This window comes from Puma concolor, chromosome A3, assembly GCF_028749965.1.
Source record: "Puma concolor isolate L17-30 chromosome A3, mPumCon1.1.hap2, whole genome shotgun sequence".
NCBI classification, from domain to species: Eukaryota; Metazoa; Chordata; class Mammalia; order Carnivora; family Felidae; genus Puma; species Puma concolor.
Genome location: NC_141669.1, coordinates 102190194 through 102217413, shown reverse-complemented (window position 1 = coordinate 102217413; position 27220 = coordinate 102190194). Strand labels below are relative to the sequence as shown.

The window sequence follows — 27220 nt, the reverse complement described above, 5'->3', positions numbered from 1 at the left end:
AGCTAGCGTCAGGCTGAAGACTAGACACCATAAAGCCTAAACCATAATTAAAAGCTTGAAACTTTCAGCCCCATCTCCATCCTCTGGGAAGGAGAGAGGGACTGGCAATTGAGTTAATGACTGAGCATACCTAGAAGATGAAACCTCCATAAATATCCCAAAAGTACAAGGTTTGGAGAGTTGCCAGCTGGCTAAACATATCTACATGTTGGGAGGATGGTACAAATTAATTGGACCTAAGGATGGCCTCATGGAACCTATGATTTATAGCCAGTTGGTCAGTACAAGTGACAACCTACACTTTCAATTGGCATCTAATGAGGCAAGAGGTGGGGGTAAACTAGTAAGACAGCCCTGACCTGTGTGGTCTACACTAACTCCAGTTAGTCAGAATTGAACTGAATTGTAGGACACCCAGACGGTGTTGAAGAAATGCTTGGTGTAGAAACCCATACATCTGGTATCAAAAGTGATGTAGAGAGTTCTGAGTATGAAAGTAGGATGAGAGTAAAGGACAGACAGAGGAGTATTTTCCCCATAAACAGTGCACACACAATTGGCAAAAATAAATGCAAAATATAATACAAGAGAAAAACACCTTCATCCTAGGCCATGGTGAAATTACACAAATAATTATTTAAGGGCAATGATAAGCACATAAAGATTATCAGGCACAAAAAAAAAAAAAAAAGATGGGGCACTATAAATGACAACAAGCAGAGAAAAAAATCCCAATTAGGATTTCAGATTATCAGGCAGAAATATAAAACAAGCACACTTATAATAATTTAAAAACAAACAAAAAACATGAAAGTAGCTATAGTTCATACTGTAAACTAAAGATAGCACAGATTTTTAAAAAAACAAGCAAAAAAAAAAAAAAACAAAAAAACCCAGAACTTCTAGAAATGAAAAAATAAATACTCAAAACTAAAATCTCAATGTATATGTTTGGTAGCTGATAGGATATAGAAAAAGGAGCTGATGAATTGGAAGACTGATCAGAAAAAAGCCAGAATACAGCTAAAAGAAATAAAATAAAATAAAAAGAAATAAAATAGAGAAAACCAAAGAAACATTAAGAAACAGGAAAGATAAGGTGAGATGGTCTAATATACGTTTAATCAGAATTTAATAAGATGAAGGTAAAAGAATGGAATAAAGGTAATGTTTTAGAAAACTGGAAAAGAACTTTTCCAAAATTATAAAAGCCACTAATCTACAGATTTAATAATTCCAAAGAATATCCATAAATTAAATTAAAATCATAAAAGTTCATAATAAGATACATTAAGTAAAAGAGAGTAAGAACAATGACAGAGAAAAATCTAAAAACAGCAAGAGGGAAAACAGATTACTTTCAAATAAGCAGAAGTTAAAATGACAGCAGCCTTTTCAACAGCAAAATGGAAGCCTGAGACAGTGGACTAATTACCTGCAATGAGCTAAAAAGAAATATCTGCTGATTCAGAACACTATATTCAGTGAAAATATCCTTCAAAAATGAAAGTGAAATAAAAATAGTTTCAGATAAACAAGAATGAACAAATTCGTCACCATCAAGACCTATGGTAATCAAAATACTAAAGGGTGTTCTTCAGAACTGAGAAAATAATACAAAGTGAAAGATGAAAGACAAAAAAAAAAAGTGGAGGGGATTAAGTGCAAAGGAAAAAGTAAATAGGCAAATCTAAATGAAAACTCACTGTTATAAAACAATAATGTCTCCCACTGTTTTAAATGCATACCGAGTTTAAAATAAAAACACAAAAGTTGGGAAGACATTACATGTAGTTCATTCCAGTATTCTAGGGTTCTTGCATTGGCTGAGAAGTGGTAAAAAGTACTATTATCTAATAAACTTTCCTAAGTATGTATGTTGAAATCTCTAAGTTAATTCAAAGAGAATGGTAAAAGAAGGTAACAGAAACATATTAATGAAAAAGAAAATGTAATGATGGAAAATAATACTAAAGAAGGCAAGAAATGAGATATAGAAGGAGACACAGACCATGTGGGACAAATAAGAAGCAAAGAGTAAGAGATTAGATTCAAATCTAATATATGAGTAATTAAATTAAATGTAAATGGACTAAATGCACCAATTAAAATACAAAGATCACACACAAAACAATTTTTTAATTTATATGTGTTGCTTTTAAACATAAGATTACACAGACACATTAAAAACAGATAGAAAAAGATATACATGCAAATACTAATGAAAGGAAACTATTATAGTTATTTTTTTTTAATGTTGACTCATTTAGTTTGAGAGAGCATGTGCACATAAGCAGGGGAAGGGTAGAGAGAAAGGGAGAGTGAGAATCCCAACCTGACTCCTCACTGTCAGCACAGAGCCCAACGTGGGGCTTGATCTCACTAACTCTGAGAATATGACATGAGCTGAAATCAAGAATTGAACACTTAACTGCCTGAGACATCCAGGCGTCCCTACAGTTATCTTAATATCAAACAAGTAGACTTCAAGGCAGTAAACATTACTAGATACAGAGTGCCATTTCTTTAAAAAAAAAAAAAAAAAAAAAAAAAAGGTCAATTCTGGGGCTCCTGAGTGGCTCAGTCGATTAACCTTCCAACCTTGGCTCAAGTCATGATCTCATGGTTTATGAGTTCAAACCCCCCCCCCCCCCACCAGGCTCTGTGCTGACAGCTCAGAGCCTGGAGACTGCTTCGCATTCTGTGTTTCCCTCTCTGCCTCTCCCCCACTCACACACTCTCTCTCTCTCCCTCCCTCAAAAATAAATGAACATAAAAAAAAATTTTTTTTTAAGTCAACTAACCAAAGTCTTTCATGGGGCTGCTAACACATGCAAGTAAATATATGGCAACTATAGTAAAAGAAAAAAAAATTAAGTTTTTTCATAATATAGTATGTGACAAACATAAAAAATATGAAGTTGTTTGAACATTTAAAAATTCAACATAATTCATTACACTAACAAATTAATGTCCTCTTAATAAACAAAAATACAATATTAAATTCATTTACAATTTTTTAAATCTTTCAAAATAAAACTCCCTAAATACGACATATCACTAAATTTTCAATCAAACGCATTATACTTAAGTACGTCCAATATCATCACTTCAATTAAACTATACTAATGATCCTTTGTCACTATGAAAGGGAAGGGAAAAAAGTATAAAGATTCAAAAGAAAGAAACACGACTATCATTATTCACAAATGACATGATTATGAATTTAGGAAATCAACATGAATCTACAGATAAATCATAAGGATTAATAGAAGAGTTTAGCAAGGCAGCTATATAAATGTATGTGTATATACAAATATACACATGTGAACATATACATAAATATACATATATGAAAACAATTATATCCATTGGCAACGACCATTCTGAAATATATTTTGGCATCATCTGGTAAGATGAAGATAGGCAGACACTATGATCCAACAATTCTACTACAGTACGTATATTAGAGAAAGCCAACTGACACAGAATATATGTAGAAGAAAACTTGTTTGTTGTAACTCCAACATAATAGTCTACCTACAGAAGGTATACAATAGTTTATAATAAATAGGTTAAAAAAGCAAAGTGGAGAAATGTTATTTTCAAAATGAACCCAAATTGCAAAATATCCAATAATAAACTAATCATGAAGCCTGAAAACAATACTGTAGTAATAACACAGAAATGAACTAAAAAAAAAAAAGTTAATGGAACTACCCGTCAAATCCAAAAACAAATTGATGTATATTCTATTGGAGAAAAAACAATAATATTTCATGCCAGTAGGAAATGAATGTTACTCAATAAGCTGTCTTGGCACAATATGTTACCTATTTGGGGGGAAAAATTAGATTCCTGCCTCACACTACACATAAAAATGAAATCTTATATTAATAATTTAAACACATACTTTTTAAATGCCCAAAAAAGTTAAACCATTATCCAACAATATAGGCATAAATAACAGAGTTTTTTGAGATACTTGCTATTTTTTAGTTTAATAGTTTTGTTTTAAAGTAGAAGATTTCCCATAAAATGTTATCAAAGCCAGAATCTGTTAAAACAATGGTTGGCTGATACAATCATATAAAATTTAAAATGTCTATATGACAAAAGATATCATATGCAACAGTAATGATAAATAACATATTTAAACTTTTTAGTATATGCAAATAGCTATTGAGACAGGATTAATATCCTTAAATCATAATGATTATAATACAAAATTAATAAAATGGAGTTAGAAAGAAGATGGCCCAGTAGGAAGTGACAGGAATCTATCTCCCTACCTAAACAATAACTGTCCTGCCAAAATCTAATACAAGTGTTACAGACCTCTGGAGTCTATTTAAGGCTGTTACTTTCAAAGGAAGGCTTGAAGTAAACTGTGGTTAGTTGGGGCCAATTTCAGCTCTTACTGAAATCGACCCATTCTCCATCCCCATCCATTTGGCAGACAACCATGCACGTATTCTGAGAGCAGATTGCACAGAGCTTGTGAGAGCCAGGTTGGGCAATAAAGACCCTGTCCTCCAAATACTGGAATCAGTGCTTCTGATTTCTTCTTGCTGGTACTGGTCACAAGGTGCAGAAACAGAAGTAGGCAGCTATTGTTGCAATGCCCTCCCCCTCCAGCTGAACTGACTTTCAAGGAATTTAAAAGACTTGTGCTTTTTCTCCACCTTCAACTTACCTCTTTTTCCCCTTTTGGGAGACATTCAAAGAGATATAGAAATGGCCCATAAGCACATGAAAAATGCTGAATATCATAAGCATTAGGGAATATGAAGCAAAACCACAATGAGATACCACCTCACACCCATTAGAATAATTATTATTTAAAGAAAATAAATAAATAGCAAATGTTGGTGAGGATGTGGAGAAACTGGAACCCTTGTGCACTATTAGTGGAAATTTAAAATGGCATAGCCACTATGGAAAAGGGTACAGTGATTCTCCCAAAAATTAAAAATAGGATTACCATAAAATCCAGCAATTGCACTTCTTAGTACTCAAAACTATTGAAAGCAGGGATTCTAACAGAGATTTGTACACCCATGTTCATAGCAGCAAAATAAATACTGGCCGAACAGCAACCCGAGTATCCATCAACAGGTAAATGGATAAACAAACTGTGGTGTGTGTGTGTGTGTGTGTACATCATGTGTATATATACATATATATGGAATTCCATATTCATATTCCAATTCAGCCTTAAAAAGAAACTGACAGATGCTACAACATGGATAAACCTTGAGAACATCATGTTAAACGAAATAAGCCAGTCATAAAAGGACAAATAACGTATGGTTCCACTAATATGAAGTACCCACTGTAGTCAAATTCATAAAGATAGAAATGAGAATGGTTGCTAGAGGCTAAGTGGAGGGTAATAGGGAATTACTGTTTAAGGAGTACAGAGTTTTCAGTTTGGCAAGATAAAAAGGGTTCTTTTTTTTTTTTTTTTTATATATATGAAATTTATTGTCAAATTGGTTTCCATACAACACCCAGTGCTCATCCCAAAAGGTGCCCTCCTCAATACCCATCACCCACCCTCTCCTCCCTCCCACCCCCCATCAACCCTTAGTTTGTTCTCAGTTCTCAACAGTCTCTTATGCTTTGGCTCTCTCCCACTCTAACCTCTTTTTTTTTTTTTTTTTCCTTCCCCTCCCCCATGGGTTCCTGTTAAGTTTCTCAGGATCCACATAAGAGTGAAACCATATGGTATCTGTCTTTCTCTGTATGGCTTATTTCACTTAGCATCACACTCTCCAGTTCCATCCACGTTGCTACAAAAGGCCATATTTCATTTTTTCTCATTGCCACGTAGTATTCCATTGTGTATATAAACCACAATTTCTTTATCCATTCATCAGTTGATGGACATTTAGGCTCTTTCCATAATTTGGCTATTGTTGAGAGTGCTGCTATGAACATTGGGGTACAAGTGCCCCTATGCATCAGTACTCCTGTGTCCCTTGGATAAATTCCTAGCAGTGCTATTGCTGGGTCATAGGGTAGGTCTATTTTTAATTTTCTGAGGAAAATTAAAAAATTTCTGCTTTCCAGAGCGGCTGCACCAATTTGCATTCCCACCAACAGTGCAAGAGGGTTCCCGTTTCTCCACATCCTCTCCAGCATCTATAGTCTCCTGATTTGTTCATTTTGGCCACTCTGACTGGCGTGAGGTGATACCTGAGTGTGGTTTTGATTTGTATTTCCCTGATAAGGAGCGACGCTGAACATCTTTTCATGTGCCTGTTGGCCATCCGGATGTCTTCTTTAGAGAAGTGTCTATTCATGTTTTCTGCCCATTTCTTCACTGGGTTATTTGCTTTTCGGGTGTGGAGTTTGGTGAGCTCTTTATAGATTTTGGATACTAGCCCTTTGTCCGATATGTCATTTGCAAATATCTTTTCCCATTCCGTTGGTTGCCTTTTAGTTTGTTGGTTGTTTCCTTTGCTGTGCAGAAGCTTTTTATCTTCATAAGGTCCCAGTAATTCACTTTTGCTTTTAATTCCCTTGCCTTTGGGGATGTGTCGAGTAAGAGATTGCTACGGCTGAGGTCAGAGAGGTCTTTCCTGCTTTCTCCTCTAAGGTTTTGATGGTTTCCTGTCTCACATTCAGGTCCTTTATCCATTTTGAGTTTATTTTTGTGAATGGTGTGAGAAAGTGGTCTAGTTTCAACCTTCTGCATGTTGCTGTCCAGTTCTCCCAGCACCATTTGTTAAAGAGACTGTCTTTTTTCCATTGGATGTTCTTTCCTGCTTTGTCAAAGATTAGTTGGCCATAAGTTTGTGGGTCTAGTTCTGGGGTTTCTATTCTATTCCATTGGTCTATGTGTCTGTTTTTGTGCCAATACCATGCTGTCTTGATGATGACAGCTTTGTAGTAGAGGCTAAAGTCTGGGATTGTGATGCCTCCTGCTTTGGTCTTCTTCTTCAAAATTACTTTGGCTATTCGGGGCCTTTTGTGGTTCCAATGAATTTTAGGATTGCTTCTTCTAGTTTCGAGAAGAATGCTGGTGCAATTTTGATTGGGATTGCATTGAATGCGTAGATAGCTTTGGGTAGTATTGACATTTTGACAATATTTATTCTTCCAATCCATGAGCAGGGAATGTCTTTCCATTTCTTTAAATCTTCTTCAATTACCTTCATAAGCTTTCTATAGTTTTCAGCATACAGATCCTTTACATCTTTGGTTAGATTTATTCCTAGGTATTTTATGCTTCTTGGTGCAATTGTGAATGGGATCAATTTCTTTGTCTTTCTGTTGCTTCATTGTTAGTGTATAAGAATGCGACTGATTTCTGTACATTGATTTTGTATCCTGCAACTTTGCTGAATTCATGTATCAGTTCTAGCAGACTTTTGGTGGAGTCTATCGGATTTTCCATGTATAATATCATGTCGTCTGCAAAAAGCGAAAGCTTGACTTCATCTTTGCCAATTTTGATGCCTTTGATTTCCTTTTGTTGTCTGATTGCTGATGCTAGAACTTCCAGCACTATGTTAAACAACAGCGGTGAGAGTGGCCATCCCTGTCGTGTTCCTGATCTCAGGGAAAAAGCTCTCAGTTTTTCCCCGTTGAGGATGATGTTAGCTGTGGGCTTTTCATAAATGGCTTTTATGATCTTTAAGTATGTTCCTTCTATCCCGACTTTCTCAAGGGTTTTTATTAAGAAAGGGTGCTGGATTTTGTCAAAGGCCTTTTCTGCATCGATTGACAGGATCATATGGTTTTTCTCTTTTTTTTTGTTAATGTGATGTATCACGTTGATTGATTTGTGAATGTTGAACCAGCCCTGCATCCCAGGAATGAATCCCACTTGATCATGGTGAATAATTCTTTTTATATGCCATTGAATTCGATTTGCTAGTATCTTATTGAGAATTTTTGCATCCATATTCATCAGGGATATTGGCCTGTAGTTCTCTTTTTTTACTGGGTCTCTGTCTGGTTTAGGAATCAAAGTAATACTGGCTTCATAGAATGAGTCTGGAAGTTTTCCTTCCCTTTCTATTTCTTGGAATAGCTTGAGAAGGATAGGTATTATCTCTGCTTTAAACGTCTGGTAGAACTCCCCTGGGAAGCCATCTGGTCCTGGACTCTTATTTGTTGGGAGATTTTTGATAACCGATTCAATTTCTTCACTGGTGATGGGTCTGTTCAAGCTTTCTCTTTCCTCCTGATTGAGTTTTGGAAGAGTGTGGGTGTTCAGGAATTTGTCCATTTCTTCCAGGTTGTCCAATTTGTTGGCATATAATTTTTCATAGTATTCCCTGATAATTGTTTGTATCTCTGAGGGATTGGTTGTAATAATTCCATTTTCATTCATGATTTTATCTATTTGGGTCATCTCCCTTTTCTTTTTGAGAAGCCTGGCTAGAGGTTTGTCAATTTTGTTTATTTTTTCAAAAAACCAACTCTTGGTTTCGTTGATCTGCTCTACAGTTTTTTTAGATTCTATATTGTTTATTTCTGCTCTGATCTTTATTATTTCTCTTCTTCTGCTGGGTTTAGGCTGCCTTTGCTGTTCTGCTTCTATTTCCTTTAGGTGTGCTGTGAGATTTTGTATTTGGGATTTTTCTTGCTTCTGGAGATAGGCCTGGATTGCAATGTATTTTCCTCTCAGGACTGCCTTCGCTGCGTCCCAAAGCGTTTGGATTGTTGTATTTTCATTTTCGTTTGTTTCCATATATTTTTAAATTTCTTCTCTAATTGCCTGGTTGACCCACTCATTCGTTAGTAGGGTGTTCTTTAACCTCCACGCTTTTGGAGGTTTTCCAGACTTTTTTCTGTGGTTGATTTCAAGCTTCATAGCATTGTGGTCTGAAAGTATGCATGGTATGATTTCAATTCTTGTAAACTTATGAAGGGCTGTTTTGTGACCCAGTATATGATCTATCTTGGAGAATGTTCCATGTGCACTCGAGAAGAAAGTATATTCTGTTGCTTTGGGATGCAGAGTTCTAAATATATCTGTCAAGTCCATCTGATCCAATGTCTCATTCAGGGCCCTTGTTTCTTTAGTGACCGTGTGTCTAGATGATCTATCCATTTCTGTAAGTGGGGTGTTAAAGTCCCCTGCAATTACCACATTCTTATCAATAAGGTTGCTTATGTTTATGAGTAATTGTTTTATATATTTGGGCGCTCTGGTATTCGGCGCATAGACATTTATAATTGTTAGCTCTTCCTGATGGATAAACCCTGTCACTATTATATAATATCCTTCTTCATCTCTTGTTACAGCCTTTAATTTAAAGTCTAGTTTGTCTGATATAAGGATGGCTACTCCAGCTTTCTTTTGGCTTCCAGTAGCATGATAAATAGTTCTCCATCCCCTCACTCTCAATCTAAAGGTGTCCTCAGGTCTAAAATGAGTCTCTTGTAGACAGCAAATAGATGGGTCTTGTTTTTTTATCCATTCTGATACCCTGTGTCTTTTGGTTGGCACATTTAATCCATTTACATTCAGTGTTATTATAGAAAGATATGGGTTTAGAGTCATTGTGATGTCTGTATGTTTTATGCTTGAAGTGATGTCTCTGGTACTTTGTCTCACAGGGTCCCCCTTAGGATCTCTTGTAGGGCTGGTTTAGTGGTGACAAATTCCTTCAGTTTTTGTTTGTTTGGGAAGACCTTTATCTCTCCTTCTATTCTAAATGACAGACTTGCTGGATAAAGGATTCTCGGCTGCATATTTTTTCTGTCTAGCACACTGAAAATCTCGTGCCAATTCTTTCTGGCCTGCCAAGTTTCAAAAGAGAGATCAGTCACGAGTCTCATAGGTCTCCCTTTATATGTGAGGGCACGTTTACCCCTTGCTGCTTTCAGAATTTTCTCTTTATCCTTGTATTTTGCCAGTTTCACTATGATATGTCGTGCAGAAGATCGATTCAAGTTACGTCTGAAGGGAGTTCTCTGTGCCTCTTGGATTTCAATGCCTTTTTCCTTCCCCCCTTCAGGGAAGTTCTCAGCTATTATTTCTTCAAGTACCCCTTCAGCACCTTTCCCTCTCTCTTCCTCCTCTGGGATACCAATTATGCGTATATTATTTCTTTTTAGTGTATCACTTAGTTCTCTAATTTTCCCCTCATACTCCTGGATTTTTTTATCTTTTTCTCAGCTTCCTCTTTTTCCATAACTTTATCTTCTAGTTCACCTATTCTCTCCTCTGCCTCTTCAATCCGAGCCGTGGTGGTTTCCATTTTGTTATGCATTTCGTTTAAAGCGTTTTTCAGCTCCTCGTGACTGTTCCTTAGTCCCTTGATCTCTGTAGCAAGAGATTCTCTGCTGTCAGCTATACTGTTTTCAAGCCCAGCGATTAATTTTATGACTATTATTCTAAATTCACTTTCTGTTATATTATTTAAATCCTTTTTGATCAGCTCATTAGCTGTTGTTATTTCCTGGAGATTCTTCTGAGGGGAATTCTTCCGCTTGGTCATTTTGGATAGTCCCTGGCGTGGTGAGGACCTGCAGGGCACTTCCCCTGTGCTGTGGTGTATAACTGGAGTTGGTGGGCGGAGCCGCAGTCAGACCTGATGTCTGCCCCCAGCTCACCACTGGGGCCACAGTCAGACTGGTGTGTGCCTTCTCTTCCCCTCTCCTAGGGGCGGGATTCACTGTGGGGTGGGGTGGCCTGTCTGGGCTACTTGCACACTGCCAGGCTTGTGATGCTGGGGATCTGGCATCCTAGCTGGGGTGGGTAGGCAAGGTGCACAGGGGCAGGAGGGGCAGGAGGGGCAGGCTTAGCTTGCTTCTCCTTAGGTGATCCACTTCAGGAGGGGCCCTGTGGCAGCAGGAGGGAGTCAGATCCGCTGCCGGAGGTTTGGCTCCGCAGAAGCGCAGAGTTGGGTGTTTGCGCGGAGCGAGCAAGTTCCCTGGCAGGAACTGGTTCTCTTTGGGATTTTGGCTGGGGGATAGGCGGGGGAGATGGCGCTGGCGAGCGCCTTTGTTCCCCACCAAACTGAGCTCTGTCGTCAGGGGGCTCAGCAGCTCTCCTTCCCTTTGTCCTCCAGCCTTCCCGCTTTCTGAGCAGAGCTGTTAACTTATGACCTCCCAGCCGCTAAGTCGCGCTTGCTGTCGGAACACAGTCCGTCAGGCCCCTCCGCTTTTTGCAAGCCAGACTCGGGGGCTCTGCTTGGCTGGCGAGCCGCCCCTCCGCCCCGGCTCCCTCCCGCCAGTCCGTGGAGCGCGCACCGCCTCGCCGCCCTTCCTACCCTCTTCCGTGGGCCTCTCGTCTGCGCTTGGCTCCGGCGACTCCATTCTGCTAATCCTCTGGTGGTTTTCTGGGTTATTTAGGCAGGTGTAGGTGGAATCTAAGTGATCAGCAGGACGCGCGGTGAGCCCAGAGTCCTCCTACGCCACCATCTTCCAGCAAGAACCAAAAAGGGTTCTATAGAAGGATGGTAGTGATGGCTGCACAAAAATGTGAATATACTAAAAGCCATTTAACTGTACCATTAAAAAATATTTAAGATGATAAATTTAATGTTATGTGTATTTTGCCAAAATATTCAAAAAGAATTATAGAAAAAAATGTACACAAAGGTTTATAGCAGCATTATTTATAACAGTCCCAAACTGGACACAATCCAGATGTCTTTCAATGGGTAAATGATTAAACAAACAGTGGTATACCCATATCATATACTACTTAGCAATAAAATGAAATAGGCTATTAATAAATACAACCATCTGGATGAATCTCCAAAGAATTACTCTGAATTATTAAAAAGCCAGTTCCCAAAAGGTTACATATTGTATGGTGTCACTTATATCACATTCTGGAAATAGCAAAATTATACTAATGGAAAATAGGTTAGTGGCTCCAGGGGCTAAGGAGGGCATGGAGGTGAGGAGGTATGACTATAAAAAAGGAAACCTGAGAAACTGTTGTGAAGATGGAAGTGTTCTGTATCTTGACTACATCAACATCAATATCCCAAATGTGATTCTGCACTGTGTTTTGCAAGATTACCATTAGAGGAAACTGAGAAAAGGGTACATGGGGATCTCTCCATATTAATTCTTACAACTGCATGTGAATTTATAATTACCTAAAAATAAAAAATTTAAAATAGCATAACTGGTCATATTAAAGAGCGAAGTACTAATATATCACACACCTGTTATAATAAAATTCTAAAATTAGTACATAAAATGTTTTATCAATCATGTTGTCTTTCAAAGTATCCTACTCAAAGGCAGAAGAACTCTAAAATCACAACCCAGCCAATAGAAAAAAAATAGGATTCCTTGTAGCAGAATCATGCCCATAAATTGATAGGATAAAATAATGTCCCCAATCAACTCTTTACTTAATATAAACATGTACCTCAGGTCCAATCAAAGCATAAAACAGCTAAAAATTAAGGAATAGATGGTGGCAACTTTGTAGCACAAGCTATTTAAGATTGGTCCTTACTAAGAGACAACAAAACTACTTTCAATTTCAACTTTAATGAGTCTTCTGGAAGAACTCAAAAACATGTAGAAGCTTGGGGCACCTGGGGGGCTCAGTGGGTTAAGCATCCAACTTCAGCTCAGGTCACAATCTCATGGTTTGTGAGTTTGACCCCCGCATCAGGCTCTGTGCTGACAGCTCAGAACCTGGAGCCTGCTTCAGATTCTGTGTCTCTCTCTCTTCCCCTCCCCTGCTCGCACACTGTCTCTCTCTCTCTCAAAAATAAATAAACATTAAAAAAAAATTTTTTTAATAACTAAATAAAACACACAGAAGCTTTATCTCAGACATGTTAAAATTGAATATATATTGAAATTACCTGCAAAACTTTAAAAACGTCAGATGCACGGGTGCCAGCTACAGAGTTGCTGGTTTTGGGTGCAGCCAGGGCTTCAGAGTTTTTCAAAGCTCTCCAGGGATCCTAATGTGCAGCCAAAGTTGAAAACCACTGCTCTAATGGTTACACCTAACTCCAGTTGGATCAATCACTAAAACCACAAGTCAGTGTTGAAGAGCTAGACTGATTAAATTCTGATGAAATTATATCACCAGAATTATCTTCATGTCCAACACATTAATGATAGTAAAAGTGATATTAATAGTTAACATTTGAGTGATTCTATGTGCCAGAGATTGGAATAAGAATTCTTTATACATTATCTCAAGTAAACACAACCTCTCCATGAGAAAAGTTTCTTGGAGGTAACTTGTCCGTGGTCACACAAAGTTGTATGCCTCTAAAGCCTATGCTCTGAGCTACTTTATGGTCAATAATGGCAGCAACTTTACAAATACAGATTTCTCAAAAATAGACAAAAAATAAAAGCTCTTAGGAGAGGAATCTGGCAATAGCCAGGATAATGGTAAATGTATATTCTGAGTGAGCAAATCTACTTCCAACTAGGTAAATAAAACACATTTGTACAAGAATATTTGTGAAATCATCAACATTAATGGCAAAACCTAGGAACAACGTGAATGCTCGTCAATAAGGAAACAGCTAAAAAAAATGTATAGCAAATGCTATCCAGCAGTTTAAAAATTAATTGATTTCTATATATATCAACATGGATAGATTTCAGAATATATTTTGCTGACTGATGAAAAACATAAGAAATATCATATTATGATATCACTCCTCTAAAAACTTACTAAAAATACTATAGAGTATGATACCATTTATCTAAAACAAAAAGAATAATACTATATATTCCAGCATTTCTGTTGACACAGAAAGAAGCAAATCAACAAGTAAGTGTGGCTGTTGGAGTGGACAGGAGAGGCTGGGACTGGGAAAGGGGAAGGTTTATGTAGAATGCTCTAATTAAAAAAAAAAAAGTAACATCTTTTTTTAAAAAAAGGTAACAAAAAAGGTGCAATTAAAAAGTAACAAATATAATGTTTAAGTAATCAACTCCCTTTTATAATGTGAAATGTTATATTTGTTAACTTATATTTGTTATTTATATTATTATATCTGCTAATAGTACACATTTACAAAGCATAGGTTCTGGCTCCTGGTAATGGAGTTGCTTATATGAGACTAATCCACAAAACAATAACAATCAGAAACTCTGGTCAGAAATTTTTTAATTAAAGACAAAAAGCTATTTGAAGACTAGTGACCAAAAGCTGGTAGAAATAGGAGAAGATTCAACCACTGAAAGAAAAGAAACACACTGGATGACATCAACATTCATACAGCTTTCTCTATGAGGCACTACAGTCGAAACTATAGAGGCACAGCAAATAGATCTCAAATAGAAAACTACAGTCTTGCCAGGTGGAGTTGAAAGTGTTTGGGACTATTGAAGCAGCTGGAAATTGAGGGAGGAATCCTGGAAAGGAGAAAGCCACACACACAGAAAAAGGGAAGCCCCCAAATTTATGTAAACATCCTTTCAAATTCTTGAATGAGCCCTTAACTGTTTATATAAGATGCAAGATTCCATAGAGGTTAGTGAGGAAAACAACAGCTGAAAAGCTGACAGATTTTGACAAACACTTGCTGTAGGAGAGACAAAGTTTAAAGCTTGAGACTTTCAAGTGAAACCCTAGAAAGGCCATATCTTAGGAAAAAAACCACAAACTAGTACTAAGGATTAACTCTAGAAATAAGAACAAAACTGAAATGGGACTCACTTTCACAAAGTCTAAAACCAGGCTGTAACAAAATCAAGGTGATCTACAATTTTACTACATGCTAAAACAAAACGCAACATCATTCAAAGGAAGATAATATGCCCATAGTCTCTACAACATATCATTACAATGCCCAAGATGTAACAAAAAAACAAATTATGAGACATACAACTAAACAAAAAAAAGTGATAGAGTCAAGAGGAAAAAAACCCTGTCAATAGAAATTGACCTACCAGTGACCTAGATTTCAGAATTAGCAATCAACGATTTTAAAATAGCAATAAACAGGAGCACCTGGGTGACTCAGTCACTCAGGCATCTGACTCCTGATTTCGGCTCAGGTCATCATCTCACGATTCGTGGGTTGCTCTGCTCTGTCGGGCTCTGCTCTAACAGTGTGGAGCCTGCTTGGGATTCTCTCTCCCTGTTGCTCTCTGCCCGTCCTCCACTCGTGCTCCCATGCATTCACGCATGTGCACTCTCTTTCTCACTCTCTCAAGAAATAAACATTTAAAAAAAAATTTTTTTAAATGTTTATTTATTTTTGAGACAGAGAGAGACAGAGCACGAATGGGGGAGGGTCAGAGAGAGGGAGACACAGAATCTGAAGGAGGCTCCAGGCTCCGAGCTGTCAGCACAAAGCCCAATACAGGACTCGAACTCATGGACTGTGAGATCATGACCTGAGCTGAAGTCGGATGCTTAACCGACTGAGCCACCCAGGTGCCTGGATATAAACATTTTTAAAAATAAATAAAATAACAATCAATATGTTAACAATGGGTATAATAAGTGAAGACAAAGGGAATTTCAGGAGAAATATAGAAATTTTATAAAAAATGTAAACTTTAGAACTGAAAGTTCTAAATATTCTGAAATTTAGAATTTAGAACTGAAAGTTCTAAATATTATGAAAACATAATATTTTACACTGTAAAGAAATAACTACATTAGGTTCACATCAAATTGGACACTGCAGAAAAAAAGACTGGTGAACCTGAAGACATTTCAACAGAAATCATACAAATGAAAGCATATTGGTTAATTTTATGTGTCTACTTGCCTGGGCCACAGGGTGCCCAGATATTTGGTCAAGCATTATTCTCGGCATATCTGCGAGGGTGTGTTTGATGAGGATGAGATTAACATTTAAACTGGTAGACTGAGTAAAGCAGACTGCCCTCCCTAATATAGGGGGAATTATTCCAATCGGTCAAAAGCCTTCATAGAACTAAAAGGCAAACTCTCCCCTAAATAAAAGAGAATCCTTTTTTCCTGACTGCCTTCAAACTGCAACACTTTTTCCTGCCTTTACACTTGAACTAAAACATTGGCTCTTCCTCAGTCTCGAGCCTGCCAGGCTTCAGACTGGAAGCACACAGCTAGCTCTCCTGGTTCTTAGGCCTTTGGACATGGATTGGAACTACACCACTGGTTCTCCTGAGTCTCCAGCTTGCTGACTGACCCTGAAGATCTTGGGACCTGTCAGCCTCTATAATTGCGTTAAATATAAAAGCCAATAATAAATCTGATAGATCAATCGATCTATTGGTTCTGTTTCAGTAGAGAATCTTGACTAGTACAGAAAGCACAGAGGGGAAAAAAAAAAAAAAACAGCTAAAATAAGAGCTTCAATAACATGTGACAGTATCAAGTGTTTTCATATAAGTAGAAATGAAGTCCCAGAAACAAATGAAGAAGACTATGAACCAGAAAAAAAATCTAAACAAATATTGTCCAAAAGTTCCCTAATTTGATTGAAAACATTAATCACAGATTCAGCAGGCACAGTAAAAACTAGGCACAAAGAAACCACACCTAGGCATACCATGGTTAAACTTTTTAAAACCAAAGATAAAAAACCTTTAAAAAAAAATCTGAAAAGGAGAGAAAAAGAACAATATTCTAATTCATGCTACAAACATGGATGAACCTTGAAAACATTATGCTAAGTAAAATAAGCCAGACACAAAAGGACAAATACTGTATGATTCACACTTATAGAAGGTACCCAGAACAGGCAATCATAGAGAATGACTTTGCAGAATGGAGGTTACGGGAAACGGTTATTTTCTGTTTAACAGACACGGAGTTTCTGCTTGGAATGATAAAAAAGTTATGGAAATACGTACTGGTTATATAACACTGAATATACACTAAATTACACACTTAAATACTGTCAAAATAGCAAATTTTATGTCACATTTTTTAACCATAATAAAAAAAAAGGGAAAAAAAAAGTGCTAAAAGAAAAAAACCTGACAACCTAGAAGTCTGTATCCCACAAGAAATTAATATTTTTAAAGTAAAGGCAAAATAAAGATTTTTCAGATAATGAAAGCTGACAGCATTTTTCACCACGACACCTGTCGCATTACCAGAAATGCTTGTGCCAGATGAAGGGAATAATACCAGATAGAAATTTACATCTACATAGAGGAATGAAGTATTAAGTATGTGAGACACTATGTAAAATATTATTTTAGAATAAACTGAGAAAGACATTCCGAAAACTTTGGAACACTGAAAGGGGATAAAAACCCACCAGTTATGCCCCCCCACCAACACAAAAGGTAGTCAAGGTTAAAACACATCATTACCAAGTATAGAAACTAATTTTTACTGAGGAATAGACAAGTGCCCAATATAGAATAGCATTTAAAAAAATGTTTAATCTAAATAATAATTATAATTTCTCCCTCTAAATTGACCATAGGTCAATATGATTTTTTGTAATATATTATATATAATATACATATTATATGTGTGTGTGTGAATATAATCACACAACTTTCAAATACCTATTTATTCAGAGAATATTTCTTGCTGGTTGGTTATATAAGAAGTTTATGGCATAAAACAAATATATATTTCTTATTTTGAGGATACTAATATATTAGTCAAAAATATTTTTGTCCTCCTGCAAAATATCTAGTAATTGTGATTTTATAACACCTTTTTATATAAATGCTCTGAAGTAAAACTGGCAAAGTGAATATATAAATGAGTTCACTTCACACCCTACTAAAATCTTACCAAAAAGAAACTGAAGGGAGAAAAAAGACTGACATACATAAGGGATGATGACAAAAAGGGCAGTAGCAACACAATTTCAGAAAACAGAAAGCAAATGGACAGTTACTGATTGAGTAGAGGAAGATGAATCCAGATGCCTGGTAGCCAAGACATCACAACGCAAACTAATCTCTTCCAAAGTAAACAAATTCCTTCCAAAGAAACACTACAAGACCTCAGAATAAAAGGCACCTGGTATTTTTTTTTTAAATTTTTTTAAAATGTTTATTTTTTTGAGAGAGAGAGAGACAGAGACAGAGCATGAGCAGGGGAGGGACAGAAAGAGAGGGAGACACAGAATCCAAAGCAGGCTCCAGGCTCTGAGCTGTCAGCACAGAGTCCGACGTGGGGCTCAAACTCGTGAACCGTGAGTTCGTGACCTGAGCTGAAGTCAGACGCTTAACCGACTGAGCCACCCAGGCGCCCCAGGCACCTGGTATTTCTGAAAGCCAGGTTGGGACTAAAAATAGGAGAACTGGTGGAAAGTGTCAGTAAGAAACATGGAGATGCCTAAATCCCCCCTTCATGCCCGCAGAAAATATGAGGTTGACTAAACCATATGGACCTCAAATTAGTGTACATCCAGCACAAGTGGGAACAGGTATCATCAGGGGCTCTACACAAAAGTTCTACATCAGGGGTTCTACATAAGTCTGAAACAGGAAAGGTGAGACCTCCAGCCCCTGCCCTTGTTCTGTACCACAATACTGGCTATAGCCCTGGCAGACCTGGGAAAATTTCTCTCTCACTAATCCAAAAGAAAACAGATACAACTGGTTTTGTTGGGGGGAATACCTGGGAATTCCCCCCAACAAAAGAGCCTGATCACACCACCCTTCTTGAGGTCAACCAGACCTGTCATCAAACACAAAGCTTCCAAATGGCTTTTAAGTACCATATTCATAAATGTGAAAACAGCAAGGGGTCACTAGATAGAAAAATTTGCTAACATGCATGAAACAAACAAAAGGAAAGAAGAAGCAGAAACAGCAGATAGCAAATTTTAAACCATAATATCCTAAGAGATGAGCAAAAATATTGAGCTCATGAAATAAGAACAGTGCACTACATTTTAAAAGTATTAGTCAGTGTGGTGCCTGGCTGGCTTAGTCAACAGAGCATGCAACTCTTGATCTCGGAGTTGTGAGTTCAAGCCTCACGCTAGGCATACAGCTTACTTAAAATTAAAAAAAAAAAAAAAAAAAAAGGATTAATCACAGATGAATCTCTAGTAATTAAGACAATAAAATCCAAAATTATAAATTCATCAGAAGTAGAAGGTTTAGGAGACAAAACTGAAGACATTTCTGAGACAGTAGGACAAAAATGATTTCAAAAAGAAGAAAAAATCACTTTTGAAAAAGATACAAGGGATTGGAGCATGAGATCCAACATCCAATTCATAGAAATTAGAAAAATAAAAAAGAGGAAAGATAAGGGAAGATATTAATACACAATTTTTTTATTTCTCCCCAAAATAAAGCACATGAATTTCCAGATTAAAAGTACTCAGGATGAGTACCAGACATACTGAATTAAAAAAGACCCATTCCAAGATGTTTCATTATAATAAGAAGAACATAGGAATTAAGGCTTCCTTCCAAAGATGAAAAATATACCACAAAGAACTGGGAATCAAAATGCACAACAGAAAGACTGGAAACTAGAACATGAGAGAACAATTTCTTCAAAACCCAGGGAAAACAATTTCTAGTCTTACATATATCAATGGAATACAATGAAAAAGAAACAAACATATGAGACTCAGGAATCAGAGAATTTGATGTTGGAGAGACAAAATGGGAATCCAAAATGATAGTGAGGTAAAGACCAGGGATGACAATCCCTCAGCAGGCTTTCTGTGAACCCATTCTAAACTTTAAGGTGCCAGCTGGCATGTCTCCAAGAAAAAACAAAATGGAACTATCAACTGACCAGATTTGTTTGCCTGACATAAAAACTAAATACATGCTACTGGGAAGATTTTAAGGTAGAATTAGTGGTGGGGACTATGAGAATTAGACCTCTAACACTCCCTGTTTGCCTACCATGTACATATTTCTCTGCCTCCCTATAACATTCAGCTACATGATTATTCATTTTGAATATAATGTTATTAAAAGCTGATCCTTATCAAATACCTCTTATGATATATAATCATTACCTTTTTGGTTTAACTCCTCGCAGTTAATGATTCCTCATTTTCTCATTTGATTCTTTAAATTATAGTCATAGATTAGCATGGTAAAAAATAAAAATTTAACATTTTTACATTTCACATGTAAATATTTATAACTCATTTTTCATTTTTCAGTCATTAGATTTAATCATTATCAGACATTATTCTTGATAACAATTTCGAGTTACTACATATCATCGTATGATAATTTGCTTACATTTCTTTCTGTTGGGCATTAAGATTTTTTCAAATTTTTTTATATTCTTTTTTTTTTTTTTCACAAACTGTTGAGTGTTTTTTGTTTTTTGTTTTTGCTTTTTATTTTTATTTTTTAATTTACATCCAAGCTAGTTAGCATATAGTGCAACAGTGATTTCAGGAGTAGATTCCTTAATGCCCCTTACCCATTTAGCCCACCCTCCCTCCCACAACCCCTCCAGTAAACCTGTTTGTTCTCCATATTTAAGAGTCTCTTGTGTATTGTCCCCGTCCCTGTTTTTATATTATTTTTGCTTCCCTTCCCTTATTTTCATCTGTTCCGTGTCTTAAAGTCCTCATATGAGTGAAGTCATATGATCTTTGTATTTCTCTGACTAATTTCGCTTAGCATAATACCCTCTAGTTCCATCTACATAGTTGCCAATGACAAGACTTCATTCTTTTTGATTGCCAACTAATATTCCATTGTAAATATATATACCACATCTTTATCTGTTCATCCATCAATAGACATTTGGGCTCTTTCCATACTTTGGCTATTGTCGATAGTGCTGCTATAAACATTGGGGTGAGTGTGCCCCTTCGAAACATCACACCTGTATCCCCTTGGATAAATGCCTAGTACTGCAATTGCTGGGTCGTAGGGTAGTCCTATTTTTAACTTTTTGAGGAAGCTCCATACTGTTTTCCAGAATGGCTGCACCAGTTTGGATTCCCACCAGCAGTGCAAAAGAGATCCTCTTTCTCCACATCCTCTCCAACATCTCTTGTTGCCTGAGTTGTTACTGTTAGCCATTCTCAAAGGTGTGAGGTGGTATCTCATTGTGGTTTTGATTTGTATTTCCCTAATGATGAGTCATGTTGAGCATCGTTTCATGTGTCAGTTGGCCATCTGCATGTCTTCTTTGGAGAAGTCTATTCATGTCTTTTGCCATTTCTTCACTGGATTGTTTGTTTTTTGGGTGTTGAGTTAGATAAGTTCTTTATAGATTTTGGATACTAACCTTTATCTGGTATGTCATTTGCAAAGATCTTCTCCCCTTCTGTTGGTTGCCATTTAGTTTTGATATTCTTAATAATGCTTATTGAGAACTACATAAATCTTTGTCTCTATTTCTAATGACAAGTTCCTACAAGCAGGATAAATTTAAGGTTTTGCTCTATACTACTTAGTTGTCCCCTAAAATTTCTGCCAATTTACATTTGTACCTACAATGTATTATGTTCATTTCACCACACACTTATGAGCAGTAATACAGTATTTTTAACTCTTTCAGAAATTAAGAGGGAACAAATTTAACATGTACTCTTTTTAATTTGAATTTCCCTATTAGTTATATTATATTATATATTTACGACTTTTGATCATTTTTCTTTTTGGGTATTATTTGTATTTGTGTGGTTTTAAATTTGACATACCTTCTCCCGGATTAAGGATATGTATCACTTTGTCATGGTAAGTGTTATGGTAAGTGTTTTTTCAGTCTTAACTCTTATGTAGTCATACTTTTGTTCTTCCTTCTCTTGCACTTGGTCCCTAGGAAGGCCTTCCTCAGCTCAAAGACAGATAAATGCTGACCTCTGTTTTCTTCTCCCTCTATGAGGGGGGTAGTATTAAGGTTTTATTCTTAGTAATTATATTAAGTAACCTAAAAGGGATCCTTTAGCAATACTTCCATAAAAGCATGAGAATGGGGGAAACCTCAGGAATATAAAAAGTGGCTTAAAATCAAATAACTTTCAATGTATCTTTTAACTTTAAATATTTCAACATGTAAGCTTCCTTCCTTAAATATCAGAGTACCATGTGGATTAAAACAATGTAACACTTTCAGGTATATATGCCAATATAGCTTAATTTTGAAAAATTTTTACTCACTTGTGGTCATGATGTTAGGAGGACAAGAGGGTATTCCATGATCTACTGCCCATCTGTAGGCTCCTTCTCCAACTAAAAAGCTAACAACAGAAAAATTATTCTTTTAAAAATTCAGTTTCATCTCTTCCTATATCAATAAAGTAATATAAATCATATAGTAAGGCAACTGAAAAAATGTTTTGCATATAGATATAATTCTAGGTTTATTACCTCAAAATAACAATATGGCTACATGCCCCAAAATTATTTAAACATTTTCCCCAAGTTAGAAATTTTACAATTGGAAATGGTACAATTTCATTTGCAATAACCAACAAGTAAAAACCGGCAAAATTCACCCTGAGATGCAAAAAATAGTTGATTTCCCCATGGAAAATACTAAGATTTCTCTTGGATCATCATGGTCACACGATCCATTTAACCAAGTTAAGAGTCAAAGTATCAGTGAATGTCCTCAGATTTAGTATTCTTACCTACTATAACACCTGGGTCTACCTAAAATGAGTGGGTACATCTAGAGATGACCAAAAACAATGAGATGTGCTTACATTTGCAAGTCTTAATGCAACAAAAATATATAAATGACCTATAAAATATATGACTCTCAGAATCATTTTTACTGTGGCGAGTACTGTGGTGTGTCCCAAAAGTAATTTTTTAAGCCCTAAACTGCAAGTTTTAACATAATGAAGTAAATGAAAGGATACTGTTAGCTAACTGTAAAAGACTTATTTCCAAAGATTTCAAAGGGCATGCAGGATAATTAACCACTCCATTCCCTAACACGGTAACAGCAAGTGGTTACCATAAAAATCAATCACTTCATCTCCTTCCATAGCCAACTTCTTAAAGCTCTCAGCCAGCTAGTAATGGGTTTCCTTGAACTTATGCCTGCTCATTAGTTTTTGGCTCTCTAGTTTTTGTTTCTGTTCTTCTAATCATTCCAACACTAAAACTCAAAGTAATGCATACTGAAGTCTTTAGATTCATTTGTTAGTAAGGAGACCAATGACATACTGGCAAAACAAAATCTAAGGAGATACTCAGAAATGTCCAAATAGTTCTATTGAGAAACTAAATGGTTAAGTCCAATAACTGTTTTCCAATATATGGAGAGAGAGCCAACAAGAATAAACAACTTTACTCCTTCAAACCTCTGTATCTTTTTTTTAAATTCTAGAGGATTCTGAAATAGAGAACAGTTTCTCCTATTCTTGTATCAAATGAAGACCACTGCAAAGAAAATGCAAAGAAAAGCTGTCATGTAAAGTTCAAATGAAGAATAACTGAAATAGAAACTTGAATGTGAGTTAAGCTGTCCTGATGGCATTTTTAGCACTTCCTCCTTCCAGAAAAGGAATGTGATATAAGAAATAACTTCTCTCCATGCAAAGATGTAAAAGAGATGCCGAAGTAGCATATTAAGTGATCAGAACAGAAATTTGGAGCTGAATCTAGTATTCTTAGCACGCCCATTTCATCTTGGGTTCAAGCCCAGTATCTGGAATCAATGGCATTTTACAAAATATTCTTAGTTTTATTTTTCATTTCTTAAACAGTCATTGCTTCTAAATTAAACCAACTTGCCACTGGCTGCTATGCAAGTTTTTAAAATACCTTAGCCATTTTATAATATTCATAGGAAGTTGACTATTTGGATGCCATCTTATGAATAAGAACACTGAATATATGACCTTTTCCTACTATCAAAAACTACCTGTCTAGTAGTTAATCATCACACAGAATGGCACAGTGCTTTCGAAGTAATTTTAAAATTCTGAAAAGCTACATGATACTAACATGCCAAAAATTCATTTTCTAGAATATTACATGCAGTATCAATTCCAATTTCTCAGTCTTATGACTCCCCAAGGAGAAAGCTTTTAGGGAAATTTTGCCTCAATCAAGTTTAGGAAATCCCATAGAATATACCTTTGTAAAATATCTGGAATCTGACCACTTCTCACCACCTCCCCTGCTAACCCCTTTCTCTGAACTACCATCATCTCTTACCTGGATTGTTGCAATGGACTCAATATTTTAATGCTTGCCTTGCTTTGCTCCCTGTCCCAGTCTATGCTCACTGGCCACTGACATCCTTGTAAAACACAAGTCAGACAAAAATTATATCCCTCCTCTCAAAACTTGTAAAACCTCTCACGAGAACTCTAGTGTAAACACTGGAGTCTTCATAAGAATCTACAAGCTCTCAAGTGATCTGATCCTTTCTGCTCCCTCTTTACCTCATCTCTTACTCCCCTTGCCCCTTTGCTTACCCTACTCCAGCCTCCTATAAAAACACAAACATGTCAAGGAACCTCCAGCCTCAAGGCATTCACCCTGAATGTTCCCTCTATTAGGCTCTTCCTTATTTCCCAAATGGCATATTCCCTCATCTGCTCGAATGTCTCCTTTGAGGAGGCCTATTTAAACTGTACCCAACATGAGGTACCTGGGTGGCTCAGTTGGTTAAGCTTCTGACTCTTGGTTTCAGCTCAGGTCATGATCTCACAGTTTTGTGAGTTCAAGCCCCATGTCAGGTTCTGCGCTGGCAGCATGGAGCCTGCTAGGGATTCTCTCTCTCCCTCTCTCTGCCCCTCTCCCACTCACACTCAGTCTCTCTCAAAATAAATAAACCTAAAAAAAAAAAAAAAAAACTGTACCCAACACACTGTATTCCCCTACCTAGGACTTTCAATCCCTGTCATTCTATTCTTTTCACATTTTTTTCACCTTCTAACATACTATACACTTTATAATTTATATGTCTATTATTTATTTCTATCTTCCTCAAATAAACTGTAAGCTTCGTAAGAATGGGAATCTTTGTTTTTTCATTGACATACCCAGGCATTTACAAGAGTGCCTAAAGCATACTAAGCATTAAACAAACATTGGCAAGATATTAAACAAGTAATAATAAGCTAGGGGGTCAAAATTCTTTAAGGGACAGTATTTTCCTTGTGTTTTACCCAATGTAATTTACATTAAAACAAGTCTCACGGTGATGTAAAACAAAAAGCAGCAACACTCTACTGGGGTGAGTGGGGGTGGGGGGAATGAAACCTCCTCCAAGCTGCCCTCTGGCTGCTGCAGCAAGCACTAGCACAGTCAAGGTCCAGGCAAGGGCTATGGGCGCAAATACAAGATGCGAACTGCAATCTCATGGCTGGCAACCACCCATTTCCAGAGAACCATGACTCCATAATCAGCCTAAAAAGTGTCATTTCGTGATTCAGAAAGCTCTCAAGATTGCTCAGGGATCCCAATAATCAAAATATATTATTCTGGAAAAGAAAGATATAGGAGAAAATGATAGTTATTTCTTTGGACTTAAAACTGATTTCTATCTATTTTATCTGTTGCTTCTTTGTTCATCATAAATAAATAAAACTGATGAAAGACAAATTAATGGCTATTGATCATTAAAAGCTTATACACAAAGTGCAAATAAAGGAGAACTTGCTGTATTTGGAAATAACATGTAACAACCAAATTAAACAATAAGCACGTAACTCTTTGAAACCATTTTTAATTTGATTTCAATTTTTATTTTTTTAATTTAAAATATGAATTTTTAAAAAACAGAACCTCAGCATAAGCAATTGACACATAAAAAATAAACAATCTTTAGAATCAAAATATATTTCATCAATGTTCACATTTCTCTGGTTGTCTTAGAAAATTTTTTCTACTATTGTTATCCAACTAAATCTATACTTTCTGAATAAAAATCTTTAGATTTTTTTAATTGTCTTTTCACATTCACACAACAAAAGTAGTACAAATTTGAATGAATTTATGAAATATAATAGATTAAATAGTATTTAAATAGTATTTTAAGAAAATGTACCAAAAGCTAAATTTGCCTCTGAAGAAAATCCTAGGGTCAAATGAGCACCTTAGGTTTCATTTATACTAAACATAAAACAATGTTTGTCAGGCTTTCCCTTTTTCATGAAAAGAAACATAATTTCCAAAAATTATAACTTCTATATTAGGAGTCAGCAAAGTTTTTGTGTAAAGGATGGGATAGTAAATAGGTCGGTTTTCTGGCCAGAATGTCTCTTTTGCAACAACTCAATTTGGCCTTTGAGTGTACAAGCAGCCACAGACAATACATACACAAATGGGTATGGCTGTGTCCCAATAAAACTTTATTTACAAAGCAAGCAGCAGACCAGATTTGGCCCATAAGCCACAGCTTGCCAATCCCTTGTTCTAAATGATAATACCTGTCAAAGCTATACCCTATCATAATGGAAGAAGAAAGATCCAAGCTATAAAATAAAATATAGAAACTTGAGTAAATGTGACACAGTTTATGAAGGTTGGCCCACCAAGTTTATAAAAATATCAAATACTCTACTAATCTGACCAAACACCACTACTGAAACAATACAACATATCTTAGTGGCTATAACCAAAAAATAAGGTATGCAGATAAATGAACTTTTTATTTAATTTTTTTTAATTTTTTTAACATTTATTTATTTTTGAGAGACAGAGAGAGGCAGAGCATGAGCAGGGGAGGGAGAGAGAGAGAGAGATACAGAATCTGAAGCAGGCTCCAGGCTCCTAGCTGTTTGTTAGCACAGAGCCTGACGTGGGCTCAAACTCAAAACCTGCGAGACCATGACCCAAGCTGAAGTTGGGCGCTCAACCAACTGAACCACCTAGGCGCCCCAATGAACTTTTTATTTAAAGACTTCCTAAAAAAAAAATTCATTATATATAATGTCTTGCTATCCCCATAGAGTGGTGACAGATGACACCAGAGGACCATGATTTCTAAGTCTTCCATCTGCTTTTGATAGTTTTTGTACCTCTATGCCTGGCATAGAGAAAATAAACAATAAATATTTGCTGAGTGAATTGAAAAATGAATAAATAACTACATGAGTATACACAGTAACTTCTCATTATTATAAAAGGATTCTATTCTACCCTTACTTCTAATCTGCTGCTTCTAATGTGATATGGAAGGACTCCATAAATTCCTAATAGCCTAACTAACAGTGGTCAAGTATGGGACCCAGTTTCATTATCTGCAAAATGTCTTACCCTCATAAATCACTGTATAATTTTTATGAGTCAATACATGCAAACCACATAAAACAGTGCCTGAAATAGTGTACAAATGCAATAAATGTTAGCTATTATTATTACACTAATTAGATAACTAGAGTTATTAGGGTCATATGAAAATAAACTCAAAATAAAAACATGATAAAGTTGGTTT

General features: G+C 36.3%; 1 protein-coding gene across 16 annotated transcripts in view; it reads right to left on the bottom strand.

Annotated features, from left to right (window-relative positions):
• TASP1 (taspase 1) overlaps positions 1-27220 on the bottom strand; it is a 320757-nt gene that overhangs the window by 237170 nt on the left and 56367 nt on the right. For all 16 annotated transcript variants that reach the window (XR_015249356.1, XR_015249355.1, XR_015249357.1 and 13 more), the window contains exon 7: positions 21979-22058. Coding sequence is in view for 13 of the 16 variants with exons in the window: in XM_086701663.1 (XP_086557789.1) it covers positions 21979-22058 (80 nt within the window). In the remaining 3 variants the exon portion in view is untranslated. The remainder of the gene's footprint in view (positions 1-21978; positions 22059-27220) is intronic.